The sequence below is a fragment of the Myotis brandtii genome, unplaced genomic scaffold (genome assembly GCF_000412655.1).
Source record: "Myotis brandtii unplaced genomic scaffold, ASM41265v1 scaffold725, whole genome shotgun sequence".
Taxonomy (NCBI): Eukaryota; Metazoa; Chordata; class Mammalia; order Chiroptera; family Vespertilionidae; genus Myotis; species Myotis brandtii.
Window position 1 is genome coordinate 546,953 of NW_005370862.1, and position 13,103 is coordinate 560,055.

General features: G+C 50.5%; 1 protein-coding gene across 1 annotated transcript in view; it reads left to right on the plus strand.

Annotated features, from left to right (window-relative positions):
• DOCK1 (dedicator of cytokinesis 1) overlaps nt 1-13,103 on the plus strand; it is a 264,303-nt gene that overhangs the window by 165,218 nt on the left and 85,982 nt on the right. The window contains exon 28 of the mRNA XM_014530148.1: nt 11,235-11,336. Coding sequence (XP_014385634.1) covers nt 11,235-11,336 — 102 coding nt within the window. The remainder of the gene's footprint in view (nt 1-11,234; nt 11,337-13,103) is intronic.

Below are 13,103 nucleotides of genomic sequence, written 5' to 3' on the forward strand. Positions count from 1 at the left end.
GGTTCTCTGACATCCCCCGAGGGGTCCTGGATTACGAGAGGGCACAGGCCAGGCTGAGGGACCCCACTGGTGCCCGATCAGGGCCGGGGATGGATGTGGGAGGTTGGCCAGCTGGGGAGGGACCGCAGGAGGGCTCCAGGGCATGCCTGGCCCATCTCACTCAGTCCCGATCAGTTGGGCCCCAGCAGCATGCTAACCTATCGGTCGGAGCGTCTGCCCGCTAGTGGTCAGTGCACGTCACAGCAAGTGGTTGAGCTGCCTTAGATTCATTAGCATATTGCGCATTGATTGGTTGAATGACGGCTGGACACTTAGCATATTAGGCTTTTGTTACATAGGATAAGCAATAAGATAAAAAAAATAAACCTAAAAAATTAGGCCCTAAAGGCATGCCCACTAAAATCTCTAAGAAAACAAAGACACTGGCTGTTACCACTCCAACTTGACCTTGTCTTGGCAGGGACAGGCTGATGGTGTCCTGACTGAAGTAAGAGTGACAGCGGTGGGAGAGGACAGCCCCAAATTACTGACAGCTCTTGTTTTGATTTGTTTCGGACCATTCCCCTTTCAAATTCAATAGTTTTCCAAAATATATAAATAAAAATATAGAGAAAATTTTCAGTCTTTTTGGGAAAACCAACAGCAACCATCCTCCCCACAGGAACAACAGTACCAGAGCCAGTTGAGGTCCAGATGATGGAAACCACAAAATATGCCTGAACGGCATGAACATAGACTCGGGCAAGCGGAGAACCATTGTGTGTGGGCAGTCGCGAGGCTGATGGCACGAGCCTCCTAATTAATGTAGACATTCAGTGGAATCTCAATTTAAATTCCAGCGGGACTGGTTTCAAACTCAACAATGCGGTTTTAAAGTTCATGCGAAGAATAAATCGCCATGGGTGCGCCGGAAAGATGTGAAGACAAATGCAACCATGTCGGACTCCCTCGTAACAAAACCGTCGGCACCGCCGCAGTAATTAAAGCGTGATCCCCCTTTGATTAAAACCGGCCTGTCTCGCTATTGTCAGCGCAAGGAGCAACCCACTCAAATGTCAGTATTCGCTGGCTGTCACCCACGGGGAATTTCGTGACTTTCAAATTGTCTTCTCTCTATCTAGTTCTAGGTTACATAGTAAAATCAGACTTTTTAGTTCTGAATTTCCACAGATATGTACAGTTGCATCCCTACCACGGATAGCAACATTTAAAATATGTCCATTCCCTCCAGAAAGTCCCCCGCGTCCCTCCGAGCCAGCCCCTCCCCTCAGCCACTGTTGCTGCCATCTCCACAATGTCACACACACGAATCCGCACGCGGTGCGGCCTTTCCGTGCCCGGCTTCCTTGGCTGGAGCGGAGCGTGGGGTCCCCGCCATTTGTCGGTAGTTCTGGCTTAGCGCTCAGGGCTTTTCCCCTCTGCGTGCCCCACAGTTGCTCGATCCATTTACTCGACAGCAGACAGGTAGGGTGTCACCCGTTTGCAATTGTGAGTGCAGCTGGCTGCGCTGTTGGTAGAGGTCTTCGTGTGGCATACGTTTTCAGTTCTCATGAGAAACAGCCTAGAACAGCCGTGGGCAAACTACAGCCGAAATGAATAAAACTAAAAAAAAACAAACCGTACCCTTTTATGTAATGATGTTTACTTTGAATTTATATTAGTTCACACAAACACTCCATCCATGCTTTTGTTCCGGCCCTCCGGTCCAGTTTAAGAACCCATTGTGGCCCTCGAGTCAAAAAGTTTGCCCACCCCTGGCCTAGAAGCAGGGTGGTTGGGTCATAGGTAAGCCCTGGGTTCCCTACGTAGGAAACGGCCTGCTTTCCCAAATGGCTGCATTGTTTTACCTTCAGACCAGCAATAGAGGAGCATTTCAGTTGCTCTGAATCCATTTTTTTTTTTTTTTTAGAATTCAGCCATTCTAGCAGGTCTGTAGTGGTATCTGATTGTGGTTTTAATTCGCATTATTTTTCTAGGGACGACTGCCAATGAATATGTTTCCATGTGTCTTGGCCATTTATATCTCTTTTTGTGTGAAGTGCCCATTGAATTGTTTTGCCAGTTTTTTGACGGGCTGTTTGTTTTGTCGTTGGCTTTCCGAGTTCTCTCTGTGGTCTAGGTGCAAGCTCTTGGCCAGGTACGCATTTTCCAAATGTTTCCTCCAACGTCTGCCTTTTCAATTTCTTTTCAATGTCATTCAAAGAGCAAACGTTTTTCATTTTGAAGTAGGATTTATCTTTTTTTCCCTTGTATGTTTCATGCTCTTTTTTTTTATTTTTATCCTAAGAAACTTATGCCCAACCCAAGGTCACAAGGGCTCCTCCCGTGTTTTTCTTCTAGAAGTTTTGTTGTTTCATGGTTTGCATTTAGGCCTGTGATACACTTGAAGTTGACTGTTGTGTGTGGTGTGAGGTATGGACCGCCCCTCCCTCCTCCCTTCCTTCTCTCCCTGTCTTTTCAAAACAGTGTCACAGTGAACCATTTGAAAATACCATTTGTGGACAAGATATACGTTTTTTTCTCACTGAATTTTCTGGGCACCTTTGCTGAGAATCGGTGAGCCCAATCGTGTGAGTGTGGTCAGTTTGTCATCTGTGTGTCTGTGCGTTTGCCACATTGTCTGGATACCTAGTTTTATCCTAAGTCTTGAGCTTCGGTAGTGTGTGCCCTCCCTCCCCTTTGATCAGTTCCTTCTACTGTATCGCGGGATTTGTATCACTGGGTAAGTATATATTTGTGTATAAATGCTTCCTACGAATACTATCCCATGACCTAGGTCCGTGGTCGGCAAACTGCGGCTCTCGAGCCACATGCGGCTCTTTGGCCCCTTGAGTGTGGCTCTTCCTAAGCCTTAGGAGTACCCTAATTAAGTTAATAACAATGTACCTACCTATATAGTTTAAGTTTAAAAAATTTGGCTCTCAAAAGAAATTTCAATCATTGTACTGTTGATATTTGGCTCTGTTGACTAATGAGTTTGCCGACCACTGCCCTAGTCTAACTGTAGTGCTTCCCTTGGCGTTCTTTCTTAATCGTGAGGGTGGGGAGGACCTCTGCCCGAGTAGTTAGCGTTTACCCTCACACCACCACGGTCTATTCAGGAGGGTGCCTTTTCCAGGAACTGCCATCGGGGCTGGGATAACTGCAGTCTCTGTGCTTTGGGTCGGTAAGAGGAGAGTAGCTGTGAGCTGAGTCCAGCGAAGGGAGGCGCTTCTCCTCCCAGCCGGGGCCCCCGGCTCCTGGTGCACCTGTGCAGGGCAGCATGGCACTCTGGGGCCACAGAGCGGAGAATATTTGAATCCCCGTGGTTTTGAGGACTTTGGTGATGCTCACATTCCCCGCGGTCCAGGATTGTGAAAGGGATGTCCGACTGCCAGTTTAGGCCAGATCCCCGGGCCTAAACCGGCAGTCTGACATCCCCCAAGGGGTCCTGGATTGGAAAGGGTGCAGGCTGGCTGAGGGGACCCCAACCCCCACCCCCCATGCACAAATTTCATGCACCGGGCCTCTAGTTATACAATAACCTCCTATTTCAATATCTTCTCTATGATTTATTAATTTAATTTTTAACACCTGCCATGTGACATGGTTTCCTCTTTACCAACTCTTCCATCCAATATAAATGATGTTGTGGACAGGATTTTTTTATGATTCATATAGAGGAGTTTCATTTCATTCAATAAGGAGTTTCAGCTTGAATCTGTAGCTCTGATGTCAATAATGTTCTTTATGGACAGAAGTCAGTTTAAAAAAAAAAAGTGAAGGCATATTGATCCTCCCTCCCATGGTAAAATTGTATTAACATTGAGTTACTCTTGTTTCTATTACAGTATACTTAAAGATACTGTGTATCATGGGGGAAGACTTCGAAGATTCTAAATTCTCTAAGGCGCTAATATTATTTACTGAGTTTATGAAAAATATAAAATTTCTGCTTTACTTGGTTAGCAACAAATGAATTATTTTAAGAAGTTGCATATAAAGACATATTCCTCATTATGCCATAAAGTATAATTGTATATATAAAACTTGATTGTTTATTTTTATTTTCACAGCAAAGTGAATGTGTTTTTAATGTATTACATTGAATAAGTACCAAATAATTGTTCTGGGTACCTTCAGATCCAAACAAGCCCTTTCGGTATATTTGGCCCATAAACGTCTTCCTACAGTTACTGCCACTGTAAAATGGTAATTGATTTCGTTTTAAAATTAGATTTCTTTCCTCGTACTGTCTGCAATGATATAAAACACTAGTACTCCCTGAACTCCAGCAAGCACTCCGTTTGAGTTTTAGGGTTAATTTCATTGCTAGTAGTTGAAAAGCGCTAATAGACGACATTAGTGTAGCTGATCGACCATTCTGCTTTTAATTTCTTGTGGTTTACTTTCACAAACACTTTTTATACTTTATGGTCCTTTATGAAAACAGGAATTGCAATATTTTGGAAACTGAATGAGTAGAAATTAACCGTGCATTGGAGAACATCATGGAACTGCATTTATCCTTAAGGGAGAAAGGGAACAGAATAGGCTCGGTGCTACCAGGGACTGATTTTCTGGGAAAAGTCGAGTGCGCTCAGACGATGTGCGTGAGCACAGGGCTCAGCTTTCCAAGAACCTCCGCTTTAACAGGGGAACCTGACTCACCTCTTTATTCTGCCTTGTGCTTAGCCGAGTACTGAATTAACAGCGAGAGCAATACCCTTGCCAAGTACAGCCGCCCAGCCCTTGAACGTGTCGCCATCGGCCTTTTCTCTTGAAAACGAAGGTCTTGTGCCCTCCGGGGCTTTCGGCGCATCCGTACCACAAACTTAAATCACTGTCCGGGGATTTATTTCAAGTCCCATCTGCCTTTTAAGTGGAGGACTGGACCCTCAGCTACATCCCCCTCCTGTCCAACCTCATAGGGTTGCTTTCCACTATGGATTCTTTGGCTTGAATGCTACCCCCTCCCCCAACCCCCACCCAGTGAAAGTCATTCGGAATCACCAACTCATACATCTTCCCCCCTGACTACAGTTCCTGCCTGGCTTCCTTGAGCGATATATTGCAAATGCCACGGGAGGGTTCCCTTTTCTTTACTTTTTAATGACGATTAGGAGGTTGGTTTGTTTTCATCAATATATTGACCTTTCCCCGTATCAAGGAGAGTTCCTCTTCCAAGTACTTGCCTTGGTGGAAGCATGTTTAGTACAACTTCACTGACAGCCCTGGAGGGCGTCCCCGATTCAACGGGTGGAATTGTTTGATCCAGACCCGTGTTGCCCTCCAGACTCGGGGCTCCAGGGTCCCTGGTGGCAGCTCCCACAGGTTTGGGGGTTTGGAGCTTCCCCCAAGCCCCTGGCATGTGGAGCACTTCAGAGAGTTAAACTCTCTGCCCGTGTCCCAGAGAGAGGGTGCGCGCCCCCAGCAGAGTGTGGGCTCCGGGACCCCAGGGAACATCCTGTCTGGGTGATGATGTACCAGGGCAAGGCCGTCCCCTCCCTTCAGGCACCTGCCAGGTCTGCCTTTGTCGGGGAAACGCGCTCACTCAGCCCCTCAGGGCTGGGAAGGCCGTTCCTTGGGGTTTTCCCTTCTACTTCATACGCACTCTGAGACCTTCAACCAAGCAAAGCTGACACAGACACTGTGGGACGGTAGGTCTCACCCTCGATTCCCATTCTCCTAACCCCATCCTTCCTTTAACCTTTTGCCTCTGTGCCCTGCAGTGACGTCTTATGTTCACTTGCCTGACACACAGGTGTCCCCTGCTTCACCACCTGTCCTCCCTTCTCCCTGACCTCCTCCCACCTGCCCAGCGTTCTCTCTGTCCTCCTTCTCCCTGACCTCCTCCCACCTGCCCAGCGTTCTCTCTGTCCTCCCTTCTCCCTATTCTCAGTCCTACCTGTCCTCCATGAGCTCAGCTCTGTCTGTCTTCCTTTCTATTTGCCCTCTGTTCTCGCTGTCCACCGGCCCACTGTACTGGGAGCCCAAACAGGTTTGACACTCCGCATCTAGGAGTGCTCAGAGGCAAGTCCAGCCCCGGGCCGGAGGGGCTGTGCAAAGCAGTGACCAGGCCCACGTGGACGGGAGAGCCCTGAGAAGGAGACTTTTGTTGTCCTCCCTTCTCCCTATTCTCACTCAGTCCTTCCTGTCCTCCATTCTTCATGAGCTCAGCTCTGTCTGTCTTCCTTTCTATTTGGCCTCTGTTCTCGCTGTCCACCGGCCCACTGTACTGGGAGCCCAAACAGGTTTGACACTCCGCATCTAGGAGTGCTCAGAGGCAAGTCCAGCCCCGGGCCGGAGGGGCTGTGCAAAGCAGTGACCAGGCCCACGTGGACAGGGGAGCCCTGAGAAGGAGACTTTTGAGGATAAGGGAGTAGGAACGGGGGGACTTGCTGCCAGGTGAGATCTTTGTCTCTCAGGCTCCCTTATAAAATATGAACAGATTTGTGGTTTATAAATGTAATCTGGGCTCATTCCCCCGCCCCTGATGACTCTCTGGGGTCTTTTTCTCTAGTCGTTTCTTCTTTTCGTTTTTTCCTGTGCTGTGTTCTTCTGTGGAATGTACAGATGATCATCTCCAGGTTTGTTCTCCCAGCGTTTTCTCGTGTTAGGAAACTACTTCATATTTGCATGGTTAACGTTTAATGTTTTAACGTTGGAATACTCTTTTATCACAACACTCTGGTATGGTTGCTGATTTAGCAAATGAGAAATACAGGACACCAGGTTCGATCTGAACTCCAGTAAATAGCACATAGATTTTAAAAAATACATATTTTTATTGATTTCAGGGAAAGGAAGGGAGAGAGAGAGAGAGAGAGAGAGAGAGAGAGAGAGAAATATCAGTAGTGAGAGAGAATCACTGATTGGCTGCCTCCTGCAGGTCCCCAACTGGGGATCGAGCCCACCACCTGGGCCTGTGCCCTGACCAGGAATTAAACCGTGACCTCCTGGTTCAGGCCGAACAACACATAGATTTTTAGTAGCCGGATCTCCCGTGTGGTGCTTCCATTGCAGTATTTGGGACCCCCTTGTTTTTGTCTGCTCATCTGAGATCCGAGTGGACTCTCTCTTCAGTGGTTTATCTTGCAATCCTACCCAACATCACCCTGTGTGCACAGGTCCTGCTGCCGGACACGCAGATGCTCCCAGCGATGCGATGGACAGCTTTGGCACAAAGTTTCCGATTTCAAATTGCGACTTGGGTGTATTTGAGAAGTAGAATTACGGAGGAGCTGAGTCTTTTTCCCAAGACTTTTCGAAGCGATTGCTAAATCACTTTTTAAAAAGGTTACAGCAATTTGGGCTCCCACCAGCGGTGCGTGAGAGCGCTCAGCGCCCGCACCCTCGCCAACAGCCTCCTCACCTGGGCGCTTCTTGCTATTTTGGCGAGCAAATAACGCGGCGTCATCTTCATCTTTGATTGCTAATGAAGTTCACAATTTTTGTTTATTAGGCATCCTGTGTCCTGAATTTTAAGTCTCCTGCAGCCGCACCCGGCCGTCCCTGCCCCTGCTTGGCATTGCTTTGAAGTCGTAAGGAAAATGCCTGAGTTTTATTTATTTATTCATTTTTGCTCAGCCCTGGGGGCTGGGGACCCGGCGCCCAGGCTCAGGTTCGAGGAGGAGGCTGGGCGCCCACCACCAGCTGAGCTGCCAACCTCCCCGTTGTGTGAAGTAAAAGCTTCATTTGACTTCTAAATGCATTTCAAATAAATCAATGCAAAGCCACACACAGTCATGTTGTTTTCTGAGCCTGCAGAATAAAACTTTTCTTTTCACATGTCCGGCCGGCAGGGCTCAGTGTTTGGGGGCAACCGAGGAACCAGGAGGTCAGGGTTCGATTCGCGGTCAGGGCACAGGCCCGGTTTGCGGGCTCCATCCCCAGTGCGGGGTGTGCAGGAGGCAGCCAATCAGTGATTCTCTCTCAGCATTGATCTCTCTCTCTCTCTCTCTCTCTCTCCTTTCCTCTCTGAAATCAATACAAATATATTTTAAAAACAAACAAAAACTTTTCACAGTTCTCCCATTTCTGCTTCCAGTCTGTAATCGGCGTCAAACGCGCTTCCGTGGCTGCTGCATTAGCTGCCCTCGCGCCGCCGTGGGGCCACATGGCGGGAAAGCTTCAAGGTGCCCGGTGTTTTCTCCCTGAAAAGCCTGGCGCCGGGGATGGGCCCATCGCAGAGAGCGGGAGGCGCCGCTCTGGGCGTGTTACCTGGCCCCTTGCCCCTTGCCCAGCAGGTCCATCGGTTCAGGTTAGAAAAGAGCTGAACTTGCAAGACTCGCTTCTTCTTAGAAGGACTGAACAGTACGGATCCTTCTGGAACATTCCCTCCGGTTAAGTGAAGAGCAGTCTGCCCCGCCCGGCCTTCCGACCTCTGCCTGTGACGGCCGTCTCGGCCCCTCTCCCGGGGCTCCTTTAGTGGCCCCCATCCTTGCTAAGGCCCTTGGGTTGCCTTCTCTCTGACGTCCTCGCCCACCGTGCAGACTTCCCGACCGGCCGCGGGCGCCTCCCGGGCCTTGCTCTATGGAAATCGCTCCCTTATCGTTAGTGTGTCATTTTCTGCACCGCGGCCGCTCCCCGCCGTGGCCTCGCGGGGGTCGCTCAGCACCCAGGCCGCCTGCCCCTCGGGTGAGAACGGCCGCGTCCCCACTCCCGTGCCCTCGGCATCCTCAAGTCCGCTCTGAGCTCTGGCTTTTCTGCTTTGAACTGGGTGTTTCAAGTTCAGTTCATATATCGCTTCTGCTCGGACACAGCTGGCTTGTGACGTAGGTGATTGTAGAGTGCGAGTCGCCGTTGTTTCACATGAAAATGAACGTGAGCCCGTGTGAGGGGCACTGAGGCCAACAGGGGCCTCCTCTTGCTCTAGAAAAGCTCCCCTAGGGGGGCGGGGGCGGAGTCCAGGTCATGGCCAGCTCCCTCCATCAGCGCCGAAGCTGGGCATGATCTATGGCGGCCCTTACCTTTCCTCTCCCTCGGCCAGCGTTCTCTCCGCCTGCAGGGGCGGGACAGCGGGTCCCTGCCTCCGGGGGCCACCAGCAGAGGCCTCGGAGCTCTCAGGACTCTCGCATGTGCCTCCGGATGAGAGGGAAGGATCGAGTGGGGCTGCTAAGCAACGCCTTGTAGCCGTTCACTCTCTCAGAGGGAGCAGCTCAGGGTCACGGCCTATCAGATGGGGCCACAGAGACTGTGGGGTGTTGATGGGCCGTGGTTCCGACGGCCTCGTTATACTTGATCAACATGTGAGGTTATGAAGACCATGACCCCATCTCATAGCGCAGAGAAGTTGCAAAGGCGGCTTCTCTTGAACTGAACGGGAGGCCAAGTATTTATGTATCTTGAGAGTCTGTGGCCCTGGCTGTGTGGCTCAGGTGGCTAGAGCATCATCCATACCTTAGGAGGTTGCAGGTTCAATTCCTGGTCAGGGCACATACCTAGGCTGTGGTTTAATCCCCGGTCGGGGAGCATATGAAAGGAAAACAATCGATGTTTCTCTCTCTCTCTCCCTTCCTTTCTCTCTCTAAAAATCATTAAAAGCATATCCTCCTGTGAGGATTTTAAAAAGTTTATATTCATAAATAGACATTTTGCCATGTCAGAACGCATTCCTCCAGTGGAAAACACATTAGTGAGCTCTTTTTCTGAACCCCAACTTGGAATCTAAACCTCAGCAATTATTATTGTTCACAAATAATTTACATTTCTGGGCAAATGGAAGGCACCATCCTATCATCACTGTATTTGTTCAATTTATGGAATGCACCCGCGGACGACTCGTTGGGAAGCATGTGTGTGTAGTGCAGATGCAGAATGAATTGGAACAAGATTGGACTTCAGCATTTCACTGCAGAGAGTGAATCTCAAATTAATGCAGAAGACATTTAGGCATTCAGATATACTGCTTGTAAAAGTAGAGTTCGTAAAAGAATGCAATTTGGGAACTCATTTAATAAGGCAGAATTAAGGCATGTCTGAAAGTATTTCTCATCCTATAATTTTACTGCACTTGTACTGGTTTAATGGGAGAAAATGTATGTCCTCTGTTTCTTAAAATGTCATTAATTTAGGATGAAATACTGAAGAGCAAGGAAGGCTTTTAAGATGTTGTTAGCCATTGAACCCCAAAGTGTGATACATGGCAGTCAATGGCAATGGGACCACTTAGCTGCCTGCCCACCTGCCAAATAAATCCCCTACAATGCATGCACACAAATGCAGTCATGCACACACCCGCACACACAAACATGCATGGGCCTGCACGCATGAACACATATGTGCACACGTGAGCACATAGGCGCACGCACAAACATGCACAGGCCTGCATGTGTACTCACATGCACAGATAGGTGCGCACACACACATGCACACAGACCTGTACAACAACAACACACACACAGCTACAAATACGCACATGGACACACCTGCACACACAAACATGTGCAAGCATATCCCTGCACACACACACATGCACATTCCTGCACACACGTGCTCAGACCTGCGTGCACACACATGCACATGCACACGCACAGACCTGCACACATACATGTGCACACACACCGCCGCATACATGCTGGCTGCCTCCATCTGCTAACTGCTTCAGCCCCTGGCTTCTCCGGGTCTTGATTTTGTTTGTCGGTTTCCTTTTTCCTCCTCCTTTTCCTTCCCCCCAGCCCTGTCCACCCTGAGAGATTCCCGTCGCCACTTTACGTTCTGCGGAGCCCACGCTCCTCACATTCCTCTCGTGGAGGAGAGCGGGGCCGTAATTCATTGTGAGCGGGAGGGGTTGCCTCCGAGGGGGCGCCGGCGGGACTTGGGGAAGGAAAGGCCTCCGTGTGCCCGGCCCCAGGTCAAGGGCTCGCACACATCTGCGGTCAGGGCAGCCGTGACCAAGAGCACAGGCAGAGGAGGTGGTGGTTGCAGTCCTGTCTCTAACTTCTGTCTGTTTAATACAAAAATACTTAAAGCTTGTTTTTCCAGCCTGGACCACCCCTGGTCAGGAAGCATTAATTTAATGCAGCGAGAGAGAAAGGAATAGAGGGGGGGAGAAAAAGAAAAGAAAGATTGTGAGGGTGGAGTGACCACTCGCCTTCTGGTGGCCGCCAGGGGTGGCAGATGTGGCGGCTTCACGCTGCCGGTTCCAGCCCAGACTCCTGGTTGATACCCCCTTTTCCCAAGGGTGTGTTCTCCCCGCTACCCCCCACCCTGCCCCCCGCCCCGTCTAACTGTGTCTTCTGATTCCTCTGCAGGGAAACTTCGTGGCTTGCATGACCGCGATTTTGCGGCAGATGGAAGATTATCATTATGCCCATTTGATCACGACTTTCGGGAAGATGAGGACGGACGTGGTGGTGAGTGTCACTTGGACCCTGTCCCATCCCCGTGTTTGGGGGCCAGCATTTTGGGGAAACACGGGGATGGGAAGCATTTGGGGGGAACACTGGAGTCGTTGTTCTAAGTGTGATTCTGCACCGGGGTTTCCCGCGGCTGATTTGAGAAGCCACCTGGGAGGGTCCACCTGAGCCGTGTTCCTAGGATGAGGGTCCTGACACGCAGACCTGCTGCTCGTGTGGGGCGAGGGGTGACTGGGCTGCCCTGTCCGTGTCCCTCATTGGCTTCGGGGTCCTGGAGGTTTGGGGGTGCTGCCCAGGAAGAGGCTCCCGTTCACTCCTCTTCACCCGCTGATTGACTTGCAACAGCAGGAGCCAGAGAGCCTTTCGGCTTAACTTCTCCTCCCTGATCCACTCCATTAGCTGTGATCACGGAGCCCGTCAGCACTTGCTCAGTAAAACTCTAATGCATCCAGACAGGGGACTCGCCACGGAGCGGAAGTGATCGCTCAGGAGCTCCCTCCCTAACGACCGCATCCCAGGGCCTCAGGCTGGAGTCCCCCCGACACCCCAGGGCCTCAGGCAGGTGTCCTGGGTGGCCCAGGTGCCGTCTCTCACTTGGGAAGTGGGGAGTGAGAGTGCTTATGGGCGCGGTGATAGGGAGAATGTCAGCCGGGGCCTGTCAGGCTGGGACAGTGGTCGGCAAACTGTGGCTCTCGAGCCACATGCGGCTCTTTGGCCCCTTGAGTGTGGCTCTTCCACAAAATACCACGTGCGGGCGCGCACGTACAGTGCAGTTGAAACACGTACAGTGCTGTGGCTCTTCCACAAAATACCGACTTTTGCACACGGGCCACGAAGTTTCAATTGCACTGTATGTGTTGCGCAAAAGTCGGTATTTTGTGGAAGAGCCACACTCAAGGGGCCAAAGAGCCCCATGTGCCTCACGAGCCGCAGTTTGCTGATCACTGGGTTGGGAGACATCCTGCCAGTGGCTTCCTGCTCGGAGGCTGGAGTTCCACTCGAAGCAGCCCCCCAGCTGATTCCAATCCTGTGAGAGCGTCGGAGTGGGAGCAGGCGCCTCGGGCTGAGCACCTGCTCCTGTGTTCCTGTGACCATCCGTGTGAACCAGTGGTTCCCAACCTTTTCTTGGCCACGCCCCACCTAAGCCTCTAAAATCCTGAAGCCCCCCTTCCTCCGTGACATAGAATTCTTATCATTCAAAAAGTGAACCCCTATTCACGGGGAGGCAGCCTAAAGGGCCATGAACTTGGTCTACACAAGCTTCCAAAGAACACGGCAGCCGTGAAAGAGAAAAATAAAAGCACGAAAGGACAGTGGACGTCCTGAGGAAGAAACCACTAAGAAATTGTGAAAAAAATAATAATGTGAAGTGGTATGGAAACATAGGAAATAAAGTTTCAAACACATAATAGAGAACTGAAATGCATGCATATGTCACAATATATATTTATAGACTGTATATGAGGCCCCTAGAGCCATAAGAAATGCACAAAGTTCACTGTGAATAACTCATTCTCGAATTGCCCCCCTGAACAATCCAGTTGCCCCCCTGTGGGGCGTGCGCCCCACGCTGGGAACCACTGGTGTAAACGAAGCTTAATGAAGGCTCACTCCACCGGACAGTGGGCCTGGGGTGCAGGACCCTGGCAGGGAGGTCACTCTCGGACACTGGCCCTGTCAGCGCCGTGGCGGGAAGGACGGGGCGAGGCAGGCACGTCCTGCTCTAGGGTCCCCGCAGGCCGGTGGAGACGCGCCCGGGACGCA